Raw genomic sequence first — 24,803 nt, forward strand, 5'->3', positions numbered from 1 at the left:
GGAGACACTTAGGCAGCAAAGGTAGTGGTTAATATTTCAGGTTAATAACCTATCATCAGTAACTTAGTGAGGGCTCTCATTTAAGGGGAGGAAATGGAATCCGAGAGGAATTACAATTAAAATTGTAGGTGCAAGTGTTGCAGCGACAATTGGCATAAAATGTTGTAGGAAGGGCCTTTGGAAATTGAAAGAACATTTGAGATAAGGAGGATCCTTTGGGAACTGAAAATTATACCTTTGGTAGAAATTCAGAAATTAAGTAGAGAGAATATCAACATTAGTGAATTTAAATAATTATGTGCCATAATTACAGCTAACTACAGGATTTGATTTTATTGTTGCCATTACGGGCAAGAAAATAGTTGTGATGATAAGTCACTACATATTGGAGCCCAAATCGATCATCCGGTCCTTAAGGGCTGTGTTGTAATTGTTCCTTGTTTAATAATGTTCATCTCTTGATGTTTATTTTTTCCACTTAAAATAAAAACAAGGACGACAAGCCAAAACAATTGTTAACTACTCACCTTGTTAGTCCTCCGGTAGAGCCGGGGAACTTCTGAAGCGTTTTTAAGATAACTGAAACAGGCTTCGCTCACTTCCTCAACAATCTTATCACTTAATGCAGGTATAGTGTTTTTCACAGAAGTCTGAGAGTCTGCCAGTGCCTCTGGTAGGGAGAGGAATATAAACACAATTACACACTAACATCAGTTGGGGAATAATCAATTAGCCAATATTTAATTCAAGGATAACTTGATCCCTGCTTTCTTCACAGCCTTTTTTAAAGTGGTGACAAGAGACAGGATATGATTTTGGTCTATGAGTTCGCTACCAGAAATAGAAACATAGAAGCATAGAAATCTACAGCACATTACCGGCCCTTCGTCCCACAATGTTAAGCCAACCATGTAACCTACTCTAGAAGCTGCCTAGAATTACCCTACCTCATAGCCCTCTATTTTACTAAGCTCCATGTACCTATCTAAGAGTCTCTTAAAAGACCCTATTGAATCTGTCTCTACCACTGTTGCAGGCAGTGCATTCCACACACCCACCACTCCCTGTGTGAAAAACTTATCTCTGACATCCTCCTTGTACCTAGTTCCAAGCACCTTAAAACTATGCCCCCTTGTGTTAGCCATTTCAGCCCTGGGAAAAAGCCTCTGGCTATCCACACGATCAATATCTCTCATCGTCTTATACACCTCCATCAGGTCACCTCTCATCCTCCTTTGCTCCAAGGAGAAAAGGCCAAGTTCACTCAACCTATTCTCATAAGGTATGCTCTCCAATCCAGGCAACATCCTTGTAAATCTCCTCAGTGCTCTCTCTATAGTATCCACATCCTTCCTGTAATGAGGTGACCAGAACTGAACACAGTACTCCAAGTGGGGTCTAACTATGGTCTTAGTAAAAAGAAATAATAAATTTCTTTTCACATGGGATTACAGAGGCAACATGAGTCAAGATTTAAGAAAGCAAGTTGTTGCAGAAAATAAAACAAATAAAGGATTGGGTTCTCTCTCCTTAATATCTCCTGATCTGGGTATAATTTAGCTTGACACCTGAAAGAGGCACTGAGGAAACCACATTCTTCCTGATGCCATTTTTCATTGTCCTATTGGTTAGATGTTTAGCTGACTATTAAAAACCCAAAGGTACTATTTGGCCAAGAGAAGGGAGATCACCAACTGTTCTGAAGATGCTTACTTCACATAGTTTTGTGAAGTATCATTGTGTGCTGAAAGAATAGTCACTTTAAATTACAGAAGACACTTTGCAAAAGTGTTATAATATTTTTTAAAGACTTAATCAAGCTAAGTCTTTATTCTACCAATACACGTGAAAGGAACTGCATTTCCCGAGCAAACAGGCAATTATGGTTGGGTTAGCATAGGATTAGGTTAGATTAGGAGCCTATGGTTACAAGTCTAGGGTTTGACCAGATTACCTGTAATTACCATTATGATACTGAGGGCAGCAACAGGGTGAGAAATGCCATATTTCAAAGAAATAGCTCCACCCTGCTTAGAGCAAACATCTTGTGGAAAAAATACCCATCTAGCTTATCACATGGCCCTGTTCAGACTTTCATTTTGGTGCAAAAGATTCCACGGTCTTATGCAAAGAGCTTGATTTTCTAAAGTGTATGCTTCAATTACTACCAAAAACACGGCTATGGGCAAATTGGTAGCTGTACTTCCTAAACTATAAAAACCACTATATTCCAAAAGCAGTTTATTGATTCTAAAGCTATTTGGTATACAACCCTAAGATTGTAAAATACAATACACAAATATTCTTCTTTATTTAATAATTGGAAGCACGGTTAAACGTTGAAACAAAATCACTGAAATTTTGCCATATGATTATGTTTCCATCAATCAATCATTAAATTAGACAGAAAGAGACAAGCAAAGTCTAATACAGAAAGACACTAATCCAACCCTTCAATAAACCCTGAAATCCTCACAGATTTTCTCCCTCGTCAACCTCAAACAATATGGTAGCACAAAGCAGATCAAAATCATGAAGGAAAGTGATCATTCCCCCACATTACTCAACAATTGTCTCGATTTTTTCTTAAAAGGTCTTACCAGAAATGAGAGAGAAATTCTGAAACCCTATATTTTCTAGTCTTGGGTTAATCAGATCTAAAAGGCCCGGAAGCTGAAAAGAAAATTTTAATGACAAAGTAAGACATTTTCTGCATTGTGTGCACATACATTGTCTCCCACCCCAAGAAGATATAGACCCTGATAGGACTGTACCTACAGTATAATATCACAGTGACCATTGCTCATGTATCTATCCAGGGAATAAAAGTTGAAATGCCAATTGGCCATGGAGGGCACTATAAAGAGTCCACATTTAGCAATAGAAACTTTGACTCACTTCACTCTCCTTTCTTGTCAATGACATAAAGTTGGGGTGATTTTTACAGTCTGCAATGCAGCAGAGTTAACTATATTCCAATAAGGGCATACAGGACTCACTGCCTCCCCAACGCCCAAACAGAAGACCCGCAGCTGGAGATAAAGATTCAGATTTGACTGTACCAATTTAGTAAATTGGAAAAAATGAATTCAAAGGCTAATCTCACTTTTGATGGAGGAGTGGTGACCAATATAAATGCACTTTAACTTCAACAAGTCATTTTCAAGGACAATGTAAGTTTCTGACAGTTCTAAAACTGAAAGCACGCTTCTCGAAAATACAATGAAATTAGTTTTCCCATACCTGCTCTTCAACCTTGTCCAAATCAGCAACAAGGTATACAAGTTGATTCACAGAGAGAGGTGGAACAGTTTTCACATCAGCAGCTTGCCCATTTCCCAGCTCCTCACCACTTCCATTCGAAGAGGATGACACACTGTTGCTAAAGGTTGGCATAGGTTTGATCCCATGGTGAGTAAGGTCCTTGTCTGATGATGCAGTTTTCAACTGTGGAAAAAGAAAATATATGCAACCAAATGTTAGGTAGGAAAGGGAAACTGAGAATTTAATGATTCTACAAGAGAGCAACGTCCATCATCTAAGGACCCCCACCATCTAGGCCATACTCCCTTATCATTGCTACCACTGGGCGGGAAGTACAAGTGCCTTAGGTCCCACACCAACAAGTTCAGGGACAGTTAATACCTTTTAATCATTAGCCTCCTGAACCAGTGTGGATAACTTCCTTTACCTCAACACTGAACTGACTCCACAACCTATGGAGTCACTTCCAACTACTCTAAAACTCAGGTACTCAGTATTATTTATTTATTATTACTTGGGGTTTTTTTGTATTTGCAGTTTATCCTGTTTTGCACATTGGTTGTTTGTGAGTCTTTGTAGTTTTTCATTGATTCTATTGTATTTCTTTGACCTACTGTGAACACCTGCAAGAAAATGAATCTCAGAGCAGTATATGGTGATAAACACAGGTACATTGATAATAAATTTATTTTGAACTTTGAATCACTATGATACAATAAGCACACTTTGAAATCAAAAAAGGTTGCTCCAAAGGGAAGAAAAGGGTGGGCCTATACCCATTGAGAGCAAATTGGATAAAGTCAGAAAGATAGATAATGGGGACAGATGTGGAGCTTCGTATCATTTGAATCAATTGTAGCACATCTCATAGTGGTTAGGGCAATGCATTAGAACACCAGCATTCCCAGTTCAATTCCACCGTTGTTGGTAAGGAGTCTGTACGTTCTCCCTATGACTGAATGGGTTTCCTCTGCTGTCTTCAGACCGTTGGGCGTTTGAAGCAAAAAACGCATTTCACTGTACCTTTCTAATTTCAATGTACGTGTGACAAATAAAGCTAATTTTTAGGTGTTTAACATTCAAGTGGCAAGTAACGCTTGTACAAAAAGAAGCCTTACATTGGATATCTTAAATAAGATGAGTGTAACCACCAACACTTGACTTTCAACTGGTTTTATCAAGTCCCACACTTACAAAGTCCTGACTGATTTACTGATTAGAAGCTCAACCTAACCAGCCAGATAAATATTATTTAAAAATCATTAACAGTTTCTCTTTCTACATGTTGTCTGACTTGCTGAGATTTTCCAACTTCAGATTTCCACCATTTGCAGTTTCTTTTTATTATTAGCCACATAAATATTGTAGCTAGAAGAACAGGTGAGAGACTGGGCACCCTGTAGTGAGTGATTCATCTTCTGACACCTTCGAGCGCAATTAAATTATCTCCAATTTTCTGGGTAAACAAAGCTCCAATTCTGTTCACCCAACATAAAGTTTGAAAGAAACCCAGTCAGCTTCATTCTCTCCCTCACTGGCTGCCCTTTGTATCATCTATAAACTGCCCACAGTTACTCTTCAAGGCAACGCCAACAGCACCTTTCAAACCCATAATCTCTATCATCAGCAAGAATGTGGGCTTCAAGGACATGGAATTACCATCACCTACAGGAACCTTTAGTAGCTGTGTCCTTCAGACAGACAGGCATCATTAGTCCTTCAGTGTTGTCAGCTCCAAATCCTGGAAAACCTTACCCAAATGCACTAAGTATCTTCACCAGAAGACTGAAGTAGTTGGAAGAGTTGTGGAAGCTGCAGCAAGGCAAGGGTTAAGGTAATGTCTAGGCTAGGCTAGTTTACTGACAGTGTGCAGTCAGCTCTGGTAAGAGAGGTCTTTGAAGAGCATAGCTTCCAGTTGTACAGCAAGGGACCAGAGCCATCTTCTTCATTTTCTAGTAAAGTTTAATGGCAGTTGGCAGACCAACATAAAGTGCATCACCGTCACCTACTGAGTTTGAGTGTGAGCAAAGAGACAGAAAGTATACCCACTAGATTCCCCTTCCCCCCAAAAAAACTCAAATAAGTCTAATGCTTTTCATAAAGTCAAATGTATACTTATATACAATGGCAGTGATATCCTAACACACTTTTCATGTCAAACTTTGTCTGTCACAAAGATCTCAACTTAGCAATTAGATGTTTTCTTTGCACCTCATGGGAACCACATTAAAATGATCTATGCTACACTTTCTTGACAAGTGCAATCCCTACAAATGCTCATATCATGCATATTAGTTCTGAACAAGGAATTATTCAGCCTAGTATGTCCAATATGTAAGCATGCAAGTATAACTTCTTCCCTTCTCCCAGTTGAGTTCCCACCATCTCAGAATTTTGTGCAAATGCCACGTTTTTGTTCCTCATTCCAACTTTGTTGCCACAGTGATCGAATAAACTTCTTAATTATGACTTTCACCTTCCCTTTATGTAAAAGCTTCACAACATTTACATCCTTAATTTTAAGTGATTGCTTGGCTACAATGTTGGCCACTTTATTTCCTTCAAACCTAACATAGGAAGGAACCCATAAGAAATGGACACACAAGCCCAGACTCTGCAGCCTCAACAGCTGTTGTCCAATCTCAAGGAGAATGTCTGGCCTACAATCTGAAATACCTGTTTTTTTTTAAATAGATGGCAAAACCAAGAATGAATCTGAGCACCAAAGTATATAATCATTGCGTACTTCTTTGACTGATTCTAAGCCTAAAATGATAGCAGTCACTCAGACATGAAAACCGATACTTTGTTTGATAATCTTTTCTTAAGCCACCTGAAACATTTGGACATAAACAGAAACACCTGAATGACCTGTCACTGCATCTTTTGAACAATCTGTGTAGATATGCAAGAAGCCATATCTGCTTTGCAAATACTGCTGAACTTCCTGTGCCAGTGATGCAATCATTCTTCATCTTGATCCTTTCTTAAAAGCTTAAATCAACCACAACCAAAGGGGAAAAACACAGAGGAATGACAGAAAGGGGTACAATGAGACCATATTCCACATTAAACAACTCAAGATTTGGACTGGAGCAATTTGGCATACTGAGACAAGATAAAAGATGAAAATGAAGATTCTAGGGTGATACCATAAGACTATAAGATATAGGAACAAAAGTAGGCCATTCGGCCCATCGAGTCTACCCTGCCATTCAATCTTGGGCTGGTCCAATTCTTCCAGTAATCCCTACTCCCCTGCCTTCTCCTCATACTCTTTAATGCCCTGGCTAATCAATAATGTCTATCTCTGCCTTAAATAGACCCAATGACTGGGCCCCCACAGCCCTTCGTGGCAACAAATTCCACAGATTTACCACCCTCTGACTAAAGTAAATTCTCTGCATGTCTGTTCTAAATGGACACTCTTCAATCCTGAAGTCATGCCCTTTGTCCTAGACTCCCCTACCACGGAAAATAGCTTTGTCATAACTAATCTGTTCAGGCCTTTTAACATTCGGAATGTTTCAATGAGATCCCCCCTCATTCTCCTGAACACCAGGGAATACAGCCCAAGAGCTGTCAGACATTCCTCAAACAGTAACCCTTTCATTCCTATACTTACTATTGGTCAGTTACTTTAATTATTCAGGAGTATTATTGGCCTTTAATGTGGAGACTCTATTGGCTATTAATAATTGTATTATCATAGTGTGATTGGTGATTGCTTACGCAAATAAGGAATTTATACAAGGTTACCAATTAGTTAATATCCGTAACTTCTAGTCATTACTGTATAAAAATGGCATTTCTTTGTTCAAACTTTAGAATAGTGTGGTGGCAGTGCACAAGTAAATAAAATGTGATTGGCTCACCATAATGTCCTTAAGGGCAAACGGATTTGGGCTATGAATGCTCACTCTTGCAGCAAAATCCACATCCCAATAAAATGAATGAATTGAAAAAAGATCTCACATAGCTAAAAGTGGTGAATATTTGCAAATACTCTGTGAAAGGATGAGAGCTGCAGTGGATTCTCTGTTTTAAGCTGGATGGGAAATAGTCTCTATCATAGTATGTTGGATGGGTGCAGTGACTCTGAAAAGTGACCAATTAGATGGGAATTTGGGACAGGCTTTTCAATCAGCACCACAGAAAAACCAAACTGTGGCTGAACTTTATTAAAAGTAATTTTTCATCCTTTGCTTTCCTATGCTTTCCGAACATGAAACCAACCAATCCAATCTGAACAATTCCATTCAATTTCCAACAACTACAGCCATCTTAAAGAGTTCCAAATTTCAAAGTAAATTTATTATCAAAGAACTTATATGGCACCATATGCAAATTTGACATTCATTTTCTGCATATAAGTACAACATAATTTATGAAAAACTATTCATAAGTAAAGACTGACAAACAATCAATGTGCAAAAGGCGGCAAAATGTGCAAATAAAAAATAAATAATCCTGACAGCATGAATTGCAGAGTCCTTGAAAGTGAGTCTGTAGGTTGTGGGATCAGTTCAGAGTTGTGATTAAAATTCTCCACACCATTTAAGGACCCTGATGATTGTAGGGTAATAACCGTTCCTGAAACTGGCAATGTGGCACCTAAGGCTCCTGTATCTCCTGCCAGATGGTAGTAGTGAGAAGACAGCATGAACTAGATGGTGGAGATCTTCGATGATGGATGTTGCTTTCTTGTGGCAGTGCTCCATGCACCGTATGTGTGCTCAATAGTGGCGAGGGCTTTACCTGTGATGGACTGGGCTGTATCCATCACTTTCTGTAGACTTTTCTGTTACTGAACATTGGTGTTTCCATGCCAGACCATGGCGTAACTAGTTAGGATTTCTCATTTGTGTAGAAAAGTAATCCAAATAATCCTTTAATTTCAACATAACATTCCATCAAGTACATAATTCTTGGAAATTAAAAATGTGAAGAAACTCTTGCACAGTTACTGTAGTGCAAGTAAACTTAAAAGAGTGTGCGTGTGAGATGTGTGTGAGGTCCATTAAGAAGTTACTGTGTTACTGTGAACGGCTGCATTGGTTTTGGTTGGAGGTTTTATTCCAGTCATGTTCATGCTTAGAATGCCCAATATAAATAAGCTTCAGCTGTGCCCAGTGACAGGCTGAGATTAATACATATTTAATTGTCAGAACAAGCATTTGCCTTTCCAGTTAGTTTACTTTTTTTAATAAAGAGATACAGTGCAGAACAGGCCCTTCCAGCCCAATAAATCCCACTGCCCAGCAACCCACCTATTTAACCCAAGCCTAATCACAGGACAATTTACAATGACTATTAACCTAGTCCAGTATGTCTTTGGACTGAACCAGGAAACCAGAGCACCCAGAGGAAACCCACACATTCAGGGGGAAGAACGCACAAGAACCTTACAGAAGAAATCGGAAGTGAACTCCAACACACCGAGCTGTAATAGCGTCGTGCTAACCACTATGCTACAGTGGAGTTCATACTCTGTAAGGATTAAGTACATATTTGATAGAGAAATTCATTCTTTCTTTGTTTTGTTGCAATGTGACAATAAAAAAATGAAAAAGATTTTTAAAATCAAATAAGTGATGTAAAAATTCTGCCTTAGCAAGAGATTATTTTGTTTGTCATTAGTAAATTATAAAAGATGGCAACAGTCCTGATTAGCAGCGCTGAAGGAAATGAAGCTCTGCTCTTTACTTTAATATGGTTACACCAATTCTTGGGATAGGCTTTCCTCCTTCTAATGAGGACAGTGAAGTAAGCGCTGTATTGAAATGATCTGCTGATGCACACCAGTAAGCCTCCCATCCTCATGTAGTTCTAGACCTGTGCACCTCCTGCTTCCATGTGGGTCTAGACCTGCGAACCTCCCATCCCCATGTGGGTCTAGACCTGTGAACCTCTCATCCCCATGTGGGTCTAGACCTGTGAACCTCCCATCCCCATGTGGGTCTAGACCTGTGAACCTCCCATCCCCATGTGGGTCTAGACCTGTGAACCTTCCATCTCCATGTGGGTCTAGACCTGTAAACCTCCCATCCCCATGTGGGTCTAGACCTGTAAACCTCCCATCCCCATGTGGGTCTAGACCTGTGAACCTCCCATTCCCATGTAGGTCTATGCCACTGTATCTCCCATTCACATGTGGGAGCTTAATGTCTTGCAATGCTAAAATGTACTTACACAATCTGCTTTTTTGATGTAGGAGAGATTATTTTCCTATTTTGCCTGTTCAAAGATAAATCATAAATTTATCCATGTTTCTTTGATATTATCCTTTAACAATTATCTCCTGTAGTGCTGAATGTAGATAAAGAAATGAAAATCAAGTAAGTTTCACTGAAAAGTCACCACTAATTTAAAAGATTACTTCTCTATTATATGTCAAAAGTGTTCAAAAGCTGAATCAATATAATCTGTGTGAGTCCACTTACATTTAGGAAAACAAGAGTTAGTCCAACAAATTAACTAGAGTTCTGGAAAAATGCCAGACCTTGTTGAGATTGCACCAATTATATCTTTAGATTCCAGTAAGGATTTTGACATGGCTGATTAATTAACAAAGGCAATGGTTATGGATTGGGATTCAAGCACATGAAAATATGATTAAACCAGGGAAAGCAAGTTTGTGATTGTGATTCAAACTGTGTTAATTTGGCAAGGAGTGGCCAGCAGGGTGCCAACTTGACCAATGTTGAAGCTATTGCTGTTTATCTTGAACGTTAATGAGCTGGGCAGAAAGGCTTAAATCTGTATTAATTTACAAGGAGCATCACTGACAGCGGCTGTGGAAAACCCTAAGCAGTAGAGGTTCCAAAGTAATGTAGTGTTTAGCATAATACTATGACAGTCTAATCACCTGTTCAATTTAGCCACTATCTGTAAGAAATTTATACATTCTTCCCGTGATTGCATGGGTTTTCTCCGTGTGCTTCAGTTTCCTCCCACATTCCAGAGACATAAGGGTTAGTCGGTTAAATTGGTGGCATGGCTGTAAACGGGCAGCACATGCTCATTGGACCAGAAGGACTTGTTACCGTGCTGAATCTCTAAATAAAATTTGAAAAAACAGGAAATAGCAAACCAAATTCAAAGGGTAATACACACAAAATGCTGGAGAAACTCAGCATTTCAGGGAACATCTATGGAGAGGAATAAACCATCAACATTTCAGGCCCAGACCCTTCATCCCATTTATTTCTCTCCATAGGTGCTGCCTGACCTGCTGAGTTCCTCCAGCATTTTGTGTGTGCTACTTTGGATTTCCAGCATCTGCAGAATCTCTTGTGTTTACAAATTCAAAGGGGTCTGGACAGATTGAGTTGGTGGTCTATAAAGGATGCAACAACAGAGTAGTATGCTTGGTGAGAATCTGAAATGACACAGGGAAGTGTGCTGCAGGAATGGAAAGCTAAATGAAACCTGGCTGGAAACCAAAATGGGTTCAAGAGCAAATAAAAGGGGTCTGACCATTTGAGAGAGGGCAGTGAGCTAGTCCAAGTAATTCTGGAGAACTTAAGGCTCAGAGAACAAGTTAGCAATTTTCCACTCCAAGGTTCTTGAGGAAGCAAATAAATCAAACTGTTTAATATATGCGATTGCAACAGCTCTTCAGTTTACAGAGTTGTTGAGATGTAAATGCACTGTGTGTCGGGTGGTGAATGCATGCAAGAGATTGCCAGGACGCGCTTACCTAACAGATTTACTGGTGTTCCACAGGAAATGCCAGACTTTGTTGACAAAGCACACAGTATGCTTAGATTTCAGAAAGATTTTTGATAGAGTGCTACAGGAATGATTAATCAACACAGTTGGAAGTCATGGGACAGATGGCAAGCTGAAAGCAAGCTGACAATGTGGGGGAAGATGCTTGATAACAGAACTGAAATTTATATAACACTGAAATTTTTTAATATCAGATAATTAAAATGTGAAATCAAAAACTAAGTGTATTTAATAAGCAAAACAACCTGTGAGGCAAATATTTGATGTTAAGAATTAAAAAGCATTGCAGTTACACTATATTCTTGTATTCACTCTGACCTTAAAGAGTCATAGTATCATAGAATACAACAGCACAGAAACAGGCCCTTCGGGTCATCTACTGCAGTGGTCCCCAACCACTGGGCCGCGAGGAAACGATATGATTTGGCGATATGAGTCAGCTGCACCTTTCTTCATTCCCTGACATGCCCACTGTTGAGCTTGAACGTACGCGAGGTCATGACCCGCGCGTCATCCATGTCAGCTCAGGAAGGAGATCAACTCCTCGAGCTTGCAAATGACGGTGGGCTGAAAAGCATGTATGGCATAACATCTCTGCCGGCATTCTGGATCAAAGTCATGCTAAATATCCTGAGGTAGCCACGAAAGCACTGAAAACGTTGCTTCCATTTCCAACATATCTCTGCAATGAATGCAATGAAAACTAAATTGCGGAATAGACTGGACATAAGGAACCCCCTTCGAGTATCGCTGTCTCTCATCACCCCTCGATTGGACCGTCTTGTTGCAGGGAAACAAGCCCAAGGCCCCCACTGATTCAGCGATATTGGTGTGTTGCAATAATTTTATATGTTCATACGGGGAAAATATGTACTGTGTGTTTAATATCCAAACGTTACTTAAAATGTTATGATGCTATTGACTTATATAACCATATAACAATTACAGCACGGAAACAGGCGATCTCCGCCCTTCTAGTCCGTGCCGAACGCTACTCTCACCTAGTCCCACCGACCTGCACTCAGCCCATAACCCTCCATTCCTTTCCTGTCCATATACCTATCCAATTTTTCTTTAAATGATAATACCGAACCTGCCTCTACCACTTCTACTGGAAGTTCGTTCAACACTTACTTCAAGCTCCTCTGATAATTGACTTAATCGCTATATTCATGCGAGGAAAATATGCACTGCGTTTAATATTAAATTCATTAGATAAACCCTTTTAGAAACGAAATTGAGTGTATTAGCCACTTATCATCTATATTGCGTTCATGATTAACACTCCCCCCCCGACAGAATCACCAAAACCGATTTGTAGAAAAAAATCAGCACGTACATGCATGCGCACTGGTGCCCGCGCAAGGCTTCATGGTCATTGTAGTCTTTCTCAGGGTAAACCCAACGTATTTGACAGCTACTCTTGTTCGTTGGCAACCCTATCCCCCCCTCTACCCCCCCCCACCCCCACCAGCCGGTCCACAAGAATATTGTTAATATGAAACCGGTCCTCAGTGCGAAAAAGGTTGGGGACCCCTGATCTACTGTGCCGAACCATTAATCTGCTTCCACTGACCTGCTTCCAGACCATAGTCCTCCATTCCCTTCTCATCCATGTATCTAAATTTCTCTTAAATGTTGAAATTGACACGACATCTTCCACTTGCACTGGGAGCTCATTCCACACTCTCACTCTCACCTGGGTGAAAAAGATCCCCCTCATGTTCCCCTTAAATATTTCACCTTTCATCCTTAACCCATGACCTCTAGATGTATTCTGACCCTACCTCAGTGGAAAGAGCCTGCTTGTATTTACCCTATCTGAACCCTTCATAATTTTGTATACCTCTATCAAATCTCCCCTCAATCTTCGATATTCTAGGGAACAAAGTCCTAACCTTTTCAACCTTTCCTATAACTCACATTCTCAAGTCCCGGCAATATCCTAGTAAATTTTCTCTGCACTCTTTCAATCTTATTTACATCTTTCCTATAGGTAGGTGACCAAAACTGCACGCAATCCTCTAAATTAGATCTCATCAACGTCTCATGTAATTTAAATATAACATCTCAACTCCTGTAATCAATACATTGATTTATGAAGGCCAATGTGCAAAAGCTTTCTTTATGACATTATCTACCTGTGACACCATTTTCAAGAAGTTATGGATCTGTATTCCCAGATCCCTCTGCTCTACCACACTCCTCAGTACTCTACCACTCATTGTGTATGACTTACCCTGGTTGGTCCTCGCAAAGCACAACACCTCACACTTGTCTGCATTAAACTCCATGTGTCATTTCTCAGCTAATTTTTCCAGCTAGTCCAGACTTTGCTGCCAGCTTTGATAAGTCTTCCTCGCTGTTCACCACACACCCCATCTTGGTATCATCCACAAACTTGTTATCCAGTTTACAAAATCATCCAAATCATTGATATAGATGACAGACAACAGACCCAGCACACCACCAGTCATAGGCCTCCAGTCAGAGAGGCAGCCAACTACACCCACTCTCTGGCATCTTCCACAAAACCAATATCCAATCCAATTTACTACCTTATTTGGAGTGCCAAGCGACTGAACCTTCTTGACCAACCTCCCATGCGGGACCTTGTCAAAAGCCCTGCTAAAGTCCATGTATACCCTGCCTTTCCTTCATCAACTTTCCTGGTACCCTCCTTGAAAAACTGTATAAGATTAGTTAGACATGACCTAATATGCACAATGCTATGTTGACTATCCCTTATCAGCCCTTATCTATCCAAATACTTATATATCCAATCCCTTAGAATACCTTCCAATAACTTTTCCATTACTGATGTCAAGCTCGTCAGCCTGTAATTTCCTGTCTTATTCTTACAGCCTTTCTTAAACAGAACAACATTATCTATCCTCCAATCCTCCAGCACCTGACCCGTGGCTAGGAATGTTTTAAATATTTCTGCTAGGGTTCCTGCAGTTTCTGCATTAGCGTCACACAGGGTCCGATGGAATACCTTGTCAGGCTCTGGGGATTTATCCACCCTAATATGCCTCAAGACAGCAATCACCTCCTCCTCTGTAATCTATATAGAGTTGCTGCATTTCCTCACAATTGTATACTCTGTGTCTGCACCCCGAGTAAATACAGATGCAAGAAGTCAATTTAAAATCTCTCCTACATTTTTCAGTTCCATCAATAGATTACCACTCTGATCTTTCAGAGGACCAATTTTTTGCCCTTGCTATCTTTTTGCTCTTAATATATCTATACAAGCCCTTAGGATTCTCCTTCACCTTGTCTGCTAAAGCAGCCTTATGTCTCCTTTTAGCCCTCCCAATTTCATTAAGTTTTCTCTTGCATTTCTAATACTCCTCAGGAACCTCAGTTGTACCTACCTGCTCATACCTGCGATGTACCACCTTCTTAACCAGGGCCTCAATATCTCTTGAAAACCAAGGTTCCATAAGTCTGTTAAACTTGCCTTTTATTCTGATAGAAAAATACAGACTCTGTACTTTCAAAATTTTACTTTTGAAGATCTTCCAATTACCAAATACACCTTTGCCAGAAAACAACCCTGTCCCAATCAACACCTGTCAGATCCTTTCTGATACCATCAAAATTGGTCTTTCTCCAATATTAGTCCCCCTCCAGTTCAGGTGCAAACTATCCCTTCTATACAGGTCCCACCTTCCCCAGAAGAGCCTATGATCCAAAATCTGAACCTCTGCCTCCCGCACTAACTCCTTAGACATGTATTAAACTGTATGATCTTCCTAATTCTGGTCTCACTAGCACGTGGTAAAGGGTAAGAGTAGCAATCCTGAGGTCACAACCCTGGAGGTCCTGTCCTTTAACTTAGCACCTAACTCCCTGAACTCACTTTGCAGGACCTCGTTACCCTGACTATGTATGTCATTGGTAGCAAAGTGGACCACCACCTCTGACTGCTCATCCTCCCACTTAAGAATACTGTGGATGCGATCCAAGACATCCCTGACTCTGGCACCGGGGGGCAACAAACCAGCCAGGAATCTCGTTCTCATCTACAAAGCCTTCTTTCTGTTCTCCTAGCCAAGAATCCCCTATCACAATAGCTCGCCTCTTCTCCCCCTTCCATTCTGTGCCACAGAATATATAGAATTATATTATAGTGATATAATATATAACAAAGAATTATAGGAAACAAACATTTGCAGAAGGGCTGATCTTTGCAAACATTCCATTCTATGTTAAATAAAGCAAACTTTGTACCAAGGGTATAGAGAGTCTTTAAATCCTTTTCTTATTAACTACACAATGATAGCACTGGAGGGTAGGACTGAGCAGAAGTTACAGGAACTGTGAGGCAGCAGCATTAAAAGCTGTATGCTGTATTCTCTGAAGTACCTCTGCTACTATAATACAGAAAACAACAGTAATTTGCTATTACAATGCTGAAAGAAGGACTACAGTTCTGAAATATTTAGTTCTATTTTTCTCTCCCTGTATGCTGCTTGTCCTGTAGAACATGGTTTGGATTTCCAATATCTGTATTTTTTAAAATTTCTATTGTGGTTACATTACCAGTCTCACAACCATAGGCCTGGACAACTGACGCAGATAGAAAAATCTTACCATGGCAGCTAATAAATGAAGCAGAGATCTTACAGAAAGCTAGTATCAATTACTTCAACCACAAAACTTCTAGATCGTTGTAACAATCACTAATGCCCTTTCACAGTCGGAATGTGTGATCCTTACCCAGTGTGGAATACAGGCAACTATAAACCACTAATATGGTTGTCTTGCTCTGAAATGGCTAACTCATGGGCAACTTCCACAACATCCACACCCATTCAACAAATAAATAAATCACTTTTGTTTTCCTTATTCTCAACAAGTAATTTGAGATCAATCTATTTGTCTAAGGATATTCTACAAGCTCCATGTAAATCTAAGTTATTGCTTTAATCTAAGTGTGGACTGATAAGAAATTGCAAAAGCAGTCACTGGATCTTCACAGAATTTAAACAACCAGCTGGTCAATTCAAAAATTTGAGTATCAGATGCTTGTGTCAATAAATGACTAACCATATTTACATTTAAATTGAGTAACTTCACTCCTCCGTCAAGAACATTGCCAATCTGAACTATCATAACCACGTGACAAGTTAACAGGATGTTTCCAAATCTGAATCTGAATCAGGTTTATCATCACTGACATATGTCCTGAAATTTGCAGCAGCAGTACAGTGCAATATGGAAATATATTCTTACTATTATCTATATATAAATTAAATTAGTACAGAAAGTAAACAAAATAAAAATAGTGAGGTAGTGTTCATGGGTTCAATGTCTGTTCAGAAATTAGATGGCAGAGGGGAAGAAACTCTTCCTAATGTCAAGGGTGTGTCTTCAAGCTCCTGTACCAGCTCCTTTCTGCGATTCCAGGAACTTGAAGGGGTAAAGAAAAAGGCCACTCACCTCGTCCACCCACTTAACGTAACGTGCTAGCAATTGCAGTGTCAGTTTCCAGAAACGGTGAGCCAGTGGAGGAAGGTAGACACCATCATCCCAGCATTTCATAAGGTTCTGCCACAAAATGCAAGTAACCTGAAGCCTGAAATCGCTTCCATCTAAGTCAAATAAATCAAACATTGTTAGTACAAACCTTTGAACTGGTTTTGTTATGTTTTGAAGAGGTTAACTCCATTTATTCTTCATTTAAAATACTTCCATTGGAACTAAAGTAATTACCTGGTGCTTCCTTCAAACCTTCAGACAAAGAAGCCTCCAAATTTCCTGCAATTTCTTTGAATCTATGAAAAGATTAGATAAAACAGAAATAGCCACAAGATCAAATGTTTCTTGAACTGTGTATCGACTCAACGAAAAAGACATGAAAAAATATTCAGTATATACATGCTCTTTGACAGTGGTCAGGTTTCTCTTTCATTCCATATTTTTCCTATTGACAAGTTTCCTGATGTCTATCAAGTGCAAGCCAAAGAATTTATTCTTAACATTCTTAACACCCATTCTTAACATGTGAGCAGAGGAAACCTTTACCTTCTGCCATTCAATTAGATTGTGGCTGATTGATAAATTCTTTACTCTGGAGCTGTGAAGGCAGAGGGAAAATCTGATCTCGAAGTTTCTAAGTTTACAAGGAGCTCAGATAGAATAGAGGGTCGATTTCTTTTTCCCAGAGTCAAAAACTCCAGTACTAGAGATTTTAAGGGGTAAGTTCAAAGGAAATATGCAGGGCAAGGTTTTTTTCTTCTTACACACACGTGTGGTGGTTGCAAGACTCATAAAGAGTTACTTTCCCCAAGCAATAAAGCTGATCAACATCTCCACCCACTAACCCACCGCTCCACACCCCCAACCACCACTACTTTATCATTTCCTGTCAGTCACCTTATGCACAGACACTCCTGTGCCTACCGTCACTTTATGTACGTACAATTTATCTATGTAGTTGTAACGCGCTGTAAGGTTTCACTGCTAATGTAATGGCTGCTCTGTGATGTTCCACTGCTAAGGTCATGGTTTCCCTGTAGCAGCAATGTTTGGGTTATGACTAGAGATAACGGGGCCTTTGGAATGTATGTTAGCCAATGAGCAGGATGTTGTTCTTTCTTGTGGGTCTGGGAGCAGGGATCTTGCAGTCTTTTGTCAGCAAGAGATGAAGAGACAAGATGCATATGGAAAGAGCAGGTAGGCCACCGGACGGAGTGGACGGGGAGCAAGGGTCGGAAGGTCAACGACGCTCGGAGGAGGTTGATGGTGGACAAACAGTAAACTCCAATGTGCACATTTGACTTTTTTCTGCAAAATGGGCCCTTTTTCTTTTTATTTTCTTTACTAACCCTATACTCAAATTAGGACTTATAAAGTTTAATTACGTATGGTGTGCCGTCTGATACTTTGCGGTTCGGATTTGTAACCGGGCAACACATCAAGCAGCATCCACACAAACGAGTTTTCTCAGTTTGGTGGGGCCAGAAGCTGTCTTCCCCTAGGCAGACATATGCTGGCTGGACCTGAGGGTTACATAAATAAGCTATCTTATGTACTTAAAGACTACTTGCTGTGGTTTTTTATTATTGCGTCCTTTATCTAATTGTGGGTTTTTTTGCGCTGCATTGGACCCGGAATAATTTTGTTCTCCTTTACATTTAAGGGCTGGAAATAACATTAAACAATCTAAATTACTTAAATGCACTGGCAGGGGTAGTAGTGGAGACAAATACAACAGTGAATTTTCAGAGGCTCTTAGATAAGCATATTAATGTGTAAATAATGAAAGGATATAGACTTGTGTAGCCAGAAGCGACGAATTTAGTTGTCTTTTAAAACATGAATGGAACATAGAACACTACAGCTCAGTACAGGCCCTTTGACACATGATGTACTGACCCAAATTATTTTTTAAATAGTAATTTCTTTGGTTCAGTGCAACCTTGTGGGCCAAAGAGCCTTTTTCTATACTGTACTATTCAATGTTCTATGTACTATGGTTATGCAATCCTAATAACACTGTCTAATTAAAAAGTAAACCTATCTCAGCCCTGCTCATTTCAATTGACTACAACCTTCTTTACCTTTTGAGGACTTAGTTGTGATTTTTCACTGTTCTTTGTGGAAATAGCCTTGATTAGTTCACATCTATACTCCAGCACTTACAAAACAACTTTACGCAATCCAGCACCATGGCTAGATCTTTAGTCCTGGTTTGATTCTCAAGATTCATATTTGTGTATTCTATTGGCACAGGAGGCCCAACTTGTCTACGCAGCTCTCAAATCAATCCCTTCCATCCCATTCTCCACCCATTTCATATTCATTCTCATCTGCCCATCAACTCCCTCCTAGTTCCCTTATTGGCCACCCTCACTACAGTTATTTACAGTCACCAATTAATCTACCAACTACATTTTTGGAACGTGGAGGAACGCTTGAGCACCCAGGGGAAACCCATGTGATTACAAGGATAACACAGAAACTCCGTATAGACAGCATTATCTGTCGCACCACTGAGGTAAATATATTGTTCAAAGTGGCAGGGCCCAGAACATACTAAAGCACGTATGGGGTGTCTAGGGAGGGGTAGCACCTCTGGTAAAGGGCTTGTCATGCCCTATCTGGGGCAGCTCACCTACCCTTGGTCCCCACCAGACACTCAGCTCTCACCTGTGGCTACAAGTGGCTGTTTGCATGTAACAGTGGCCACACCCCGATACACTGCCTCAACGTGCGGGCTAAACCAATCTCATACCCCAGTGAGGTAGGGACATACATGCCTGTCCTAGCATGTGAAGTCAGCTCTGATGGGCTGTACGGATGAAATCAACCGTAAGCTCCATCAACTAGGAAGGTGGTTCTGCAACGCTCTGGGGCAAGCGAAGGACATGACGAAGCACAGAAGCAATCATGGTCATCCACTGAAACCAAAGAAGGCCCCAGTTGTAACAACCACTCATACCACAGGACATGAACTTCCGAGGTCAAGAGAGTGGAAATGCCCCAGTGCAACAACTTTCCCACTTTAAAAATCTCCTGACATTGTTGGATACAACAGACAACCATATCAAATACACTTTTACAATATGACTCGTATTGTGAAAATCAGCTAAACATTCACTTCAAAACTGAAATACCTCATAAAATGCATTTAATTACCTATATCATATCTCTATATAATGTAATTTCCTTAGCTTAAACTACTTCAAATGTTCAGTATTAGTTCACAGAAAACAGAAGATTCATTTATGACATTTCCCTCGATTGAAAGTAATCCACTAACACAGACTTACCGGATCTGATAATAGACAGACAGGTTCCATTTGCCATGGAAACTTTGGTATGCTGAGTGTGAACGTAGTCTTTTAACACTTGCTTGAGATGCACACTGCCACTCAAATTTTCTAATAAACTCCATTGTAATTGTGTATTTCTGGAACATTTAATATAGGGAATGGTTAGAGGGGGGTTCTAACAACTTGCATTTATGAAATAACTTTGAATTAGTAAAAAAAAAAAAATGGACCCAGGAACTTTACTGGTACAATATTAAACAAAGTGTTTATAAAGATAAAGATGAGCTTTATTTGTCACATGTACATCAAAATTACAGTGAAATTCACTGTTAGCATCAAATCAAATCAGAGAGGTTGCGCTGGAGAGCCTACAATTGTCACCGAGCTTCTGGTACCAACATAGCATGCCCACAAGGTCAAGTCAAAAGAGATCAAAAAGGTAAGTTTTAGGCCGTGTCTTAAAGGAGGAGCAAGGTGAAGAGGTTTATTGAGGGAATTTCACAGGCTTGTGGCCTCAGTGCCCTAAAGAACACCCATCAATGGTGGAGCTATGGAAAGCAGGGATGTGAATGAGGACGGAATAGGAGAAGCAGAGAGAGCTGGAAAATTAATCGGATGAAGTAACAATAATAGAGAGAGGCAAGGATACAACAGGTGCATGAACGATTGCCAAGTCATTCGCACAATCTCACTACATGTCTCACCACAAGACTGCAGATGATGCTTGATAACTAAAAATGAGGAGAAAAAGGAAAAGGTGGAGAGCAAGAAATAAGTACAGTGGTGCCCATCATAACCTCAAAATACATAAGTTGCTTTTATACCCAGTGAGATATATTGAAGCACTGTTGTATTGTAGGAAAGATCCCACTACCTGATATATCAAACTTATCCTTATTAATGTCTGTCTAATAGGTATTTATTTGTATATGTCAGCAGGTATACGTGACTAATAATAAAAAATCACATATTAATAATTCTAGGAGGAACCATGATGTATAAGCATAATGTTCAGCAAACCAACTGTGAATATTCCACTGAAACTTCTTTCATTTACATGGACGTGAGCCTTAACTCAATGGATAAAAGTCCTGTTACTTCAGCTTTGAAACCAAAATTTCACATTATATTACTGAGGCAGTACTAGGGGAAATGCTACAGTGTCAGATCAGATAAAATACAAAAGGCCAAATCTGCATCTCCAATAGAAATAAAACAAAGGCCATAAAGGTCTGATGACCAATCAACATCACTAAAACTGATGAACAACTCCCTGTATCACAATGACAACTTGTGGGACACACACAAAGTGCCAAGTATTATGCGAGTGCTCCTCAAGATTTGGGACCTAACTGAGCACCAATTAGTTGCCATGTTTCCCATTATTATAATAGCAACAACACTATCGAGAGCATGAGGGCGGCACAGTGTAGCTGCTGGTGGTGCTACAGCCAGCTGTTCCAGCACTGCCTGTTCAGTCCTAACCTCCAGTGTTGACTGTGCAGAGTTACTCCTCCCTGTAAGAACATGAGTTTCCTCTCACAACCCACGGATTGGTAGGTTAATTGGCCACTGTAAACTGCCTCAGTATATGTGGATGAACAGTAGAATCAGAGTAGATGATGGGAATGTGGGGAGAACAAAACGGAATTAGCATTATTGGATGCCAAGAGATCTGGTTAGCACGGAGCTGATGCCCAAAAGTGCTAGGCAATCCTACGAATCAATTGTAAAGCACTTAAGGACATTCAAAGTCATTAAACATAGAACAGTACAGCGGAGTACAGATGCTTCACCCCACAATGCTGTGCCGATCCTTTCACCCTCTCCAAGACCAATCTCACCCTTCTCACCCATACCTGCACCAAATACCACCCCTGGCAGCACATTTCACACACCTACCATTCTCTTTATATAATATCTACTTCTGATATCCCCTCTATATTTTCCTCCAAATACTGTAAAGTTATATTCCCTCATATTAGCTATTTTCGCTCTTTGAAAAAGTCTCTGCCTGTCCACTCTATTTATGACAATGAGAAACCAGAAATGTACAAGCAAGCTTCTTTCTTTACTACTGAAATAGGAACAGTTGTAGATAGCAGCTTACCTCATGGAATGTGTCTGGATCGCCGGGGTTAAATAATGATGGCAATTTTTCCTCTAAACCTCGCACCATTTCTGGCCAGACAGAATTCACTGTAAAATCATATCCTGGAATCACTTTGTTCTTATCACTGGAAGACAGAATATATGCAGTCAGGCATTAGAATAAAGAATATCTTTTTATGATAATTATGCATACAATGATTACTTGTGGCATTTAAACAAAGGTCCTATTTGTATAGTTCAGGATTAATTTTCCTCTTGTGTGCAGCTGAAGGTATGATTAATTCTAGTCACACAAAACATTGCTAACACAGCAGAAATTTAAGCCACATTTGTGCCACATTTGCACAGGGCTAGTTTCTTCCACATTGTGTTTGAGGTAAAAAATGTGGAGCTGCGTTTAGAAGGGCACCAAAGATGGTGCAGTTAGAATTGACCCCAATATGAATGATCAAACCATTTATCAGAAAATACTGTGCAGCTTCCTGCTAGTGTCGAAACATAACCAGTTTAGACTCTGGTTAAGACTCTTGTCTTGTGTGCTCAGAGATGCTCTTACACACAACACTGCCATAAGTTGCTATTGCCTTCCTGTCAGCTTGAACAAGTCTGGCTATTTTTCTCTGACCTCTCTCATTAACAAGGCATTTTTACCCACATAACTACCGCTCACTGAATGTTTTTTCCTTTTTCCCACAATCCTCTGTAAACTCTAGAGACTGTTGTGTGTGAAAACTACAGGAGATTATCAGTTTCTGAGATACTCAAACCATCCCCATATAATAATCATTCCACGTCAAAGTCATTAGATCACATTTCTTCCCCATTCTCATGTTTGGTTTGAACAACAACTGGAAACCCTTGACCATGGACTAAATGAGTATTTTGCATCAGTCTTCGCTGTGGAAGACACTAGCAGTACATCTGATGTTGGAGTGTGTGAAGGAAGAGAAGTGGATGCAGTTACTGTTACAATAGAGAAGGTGCTCAAAAAGCTGAAAGACCCAAAGGTACGTAAGTCACCTGGACCAGAGGAACTGCATCCTGGAGTTCTGAAAGAGGTAGCATTAAGAAATTGTGGTGGCATTACAAATGATTGTTCAAAAATCATTGGACTCTGGCATGGTGCCAGAGGACTGGAAAACTGCAAATGTTACTCCACTCTTTAAGAAAAGAGGAAGGTGGCACAAAGGAAATTATAGACCAGTTAGCCTGACCTCAGTGGTTGGGAAAATGTTGGAGTCAATTGTTAAGGATGAGGTGATGGAGTACTTGGTGACACAGGGCAAGATAGGATAAAGTCAGCATGGTTTCATTCAGGGAAAATCCTGCCTGACGAACCTGTTGGAATTCTTTGAGGAGATTACAAGTAGGATAGATAATGGGGATGCAGAGGATGTTATATATTTGGACTTTCAGGAGGCCTTTGACAAGGTGCCACACATGAGGCTGCTTACGTAGTTAAGAGTCCATGGTATTACAGGAAAGTTACTAACATGGTTAGAGCATTGGCTGATACATAGGATGCGGCGAGTGGCAATAAAAGGATCCTTTTCTGGTTGGCTGCCAGAAGTGGTGTTCCGCAATGGTTGGTGTTGGGACCACTTGTTTTTATGCTGTATATCAATGATTCAGACGATGGAATAGATGACTTTGTTGCCAAGTTTGCAAATGATATGAAGATTGGTGGAGGGGCAGGTAGTATTAAGGAAACAGGTAGGATGCAGAAGGATTTAGACAGATTAAGAGAATAGGCAAGAAAGTGGCAAATGAAATACAACGTTGGAAAATGCATGGTCATGCACTTTGGTAGTAGAAACAAATGTGCAGACTGAGTTCATTTAGCATCCAGAATTTATTGCTCCAGATTCTAGCATTTGCAGCATTTTACGTCACCAGTTTTTTTTCTGAAGCTCATCTTATCAAATTATGTAAGGACTCAAAGGAGCATTTTATTTCCAGATAACTCACCCAGTTATTGCTCCTCCAGTCACCACCTGGAGGAGGCGACAATGGTTGGGAATGAAGTCCAACAGTTTGCTATACATCTTTTTAAGACCATTTGCCGGAGATTGCACAAATTCTTCACTGATTACCTGGAAGTAGAAATATTCTTAACTTTTAAGCTAACAAAAACTTTGTTAACAAGCTACTGAATTCAACAATATGGCTACATTTTTAAAAATAAAATGGTTCTTCAGAATTAAATACAAATGTAGGCAAGTTCCAGTTGCCATGCGACTTTTAAAATAATTAAACGTGAATCAAGACATCAAGTCACAAAATTAAAGGAAACTATTTAAATGGCCACCCAGAGAGCATGTCTTATGGGGATAGGTTGAGAGAGCTAGGTCTTTTCTCTTTGAAGCAAAGGAGGATGAGAGATGACTTGACAGGGGTGTACAAGATGATAAGAGGCACAGATTGAGTGGATAGTCAGATACTTTTTCCTAGGGCAGAAATGGCTAATACAAGGGGGCATTACTTTAAGGTGTTTGGAGAAAAATATAGTGGGGGTGTCAGAGGTACGTTTTTTTACACAGAGAGTAGCAGGAGTGTAGAATGTGTTGCTATGGGTGGTGGTAGAGACAAATACATTAGAAATAGTTAAGAGACTCTAGATAGGCACATGGATGAATGAAAAATAGACAGCTATGTGGGAAGAAAGGGTTAGATTGATTTAACAGTAGGTTAAATGGTTGAACTATGCTGTACTGTTCAATGATCCACATTCAGTAGATAACTTTCATCAGCTCTCCAAACGTGTTTTTTACATTTAGGAAGTACTTCATTCTGAAGAGAATAAAGTTAAACAGATGCAACTTCTTCACATATGGTGACAAGAAAAGCAAGTTTGCTGGAAAGATACAATGAAGGATGTGCTTCAGTAAGCCACAGGAATTTTGG

General features: G+C 39.9%; 1 protein-coding gene across 2 annotated transcripts in view; it reads right to left on the reverse strand.

The window, feature by feature from the left end:
- cog2 (component of oligomeric golgi complex 2) overlaps window positions 1–24,803 on the reverse strand; it is a 65,806-nt gene that overhangs the window by 15,494 nt on the left and 25,509 nt on the right. For both annotated transcript variants that reach the window (XM_072250801.1, XM_072250806.1), the window contains 8 exons: window positions 23,868–23,992; window positions 21,898–22,024; window positions 19,785–19,924; window positions 16,723–16,784; window positions 16,450–16,601; window positions 3,244–3,447; window positions 2,601–2,673; window positions 528–670 (listed from right to left, as the gene is read on the reverse strand). In XM_072250801.1, coding sequence (XP_072106902.1) covers window positions 528–670; window positions 2,601–2,673; window positions 3,244–3,447; window positions 16,450–16,601; window positions 16,723–16,784; window positions 19,785–19,924; window positions 21,898–22,024; window positions 23,868–23,992 — 1,026 coding nt within the window. The remainder of the gene's footprint in view (window positions 1–527; window positions 671–2,600; window positions 2,674–3,243; window positions 3,448–16,449; window positions 16,602–16,722; window positions 16,785–19,784; window positions 19,925–21,897; window positions 22,025–23,867; window positions 23,993–24,803) is intronic.

The sequence above is a fragment of the Mobula birostris genome, chromosome 2 (assembly GCF_030028105.1).
Source record: "Mobula birostris isolate sMobBir1 chromosome 2, sMobBir1.hap1, whole genome shotgun sequence".
NCBI classification, from domain to species: Eukaryota; Metazoa; Chordata; class Chondrichthyes; order Myliobatiformes; family Myliobatidae; genus Mobula; species Mobula birostris.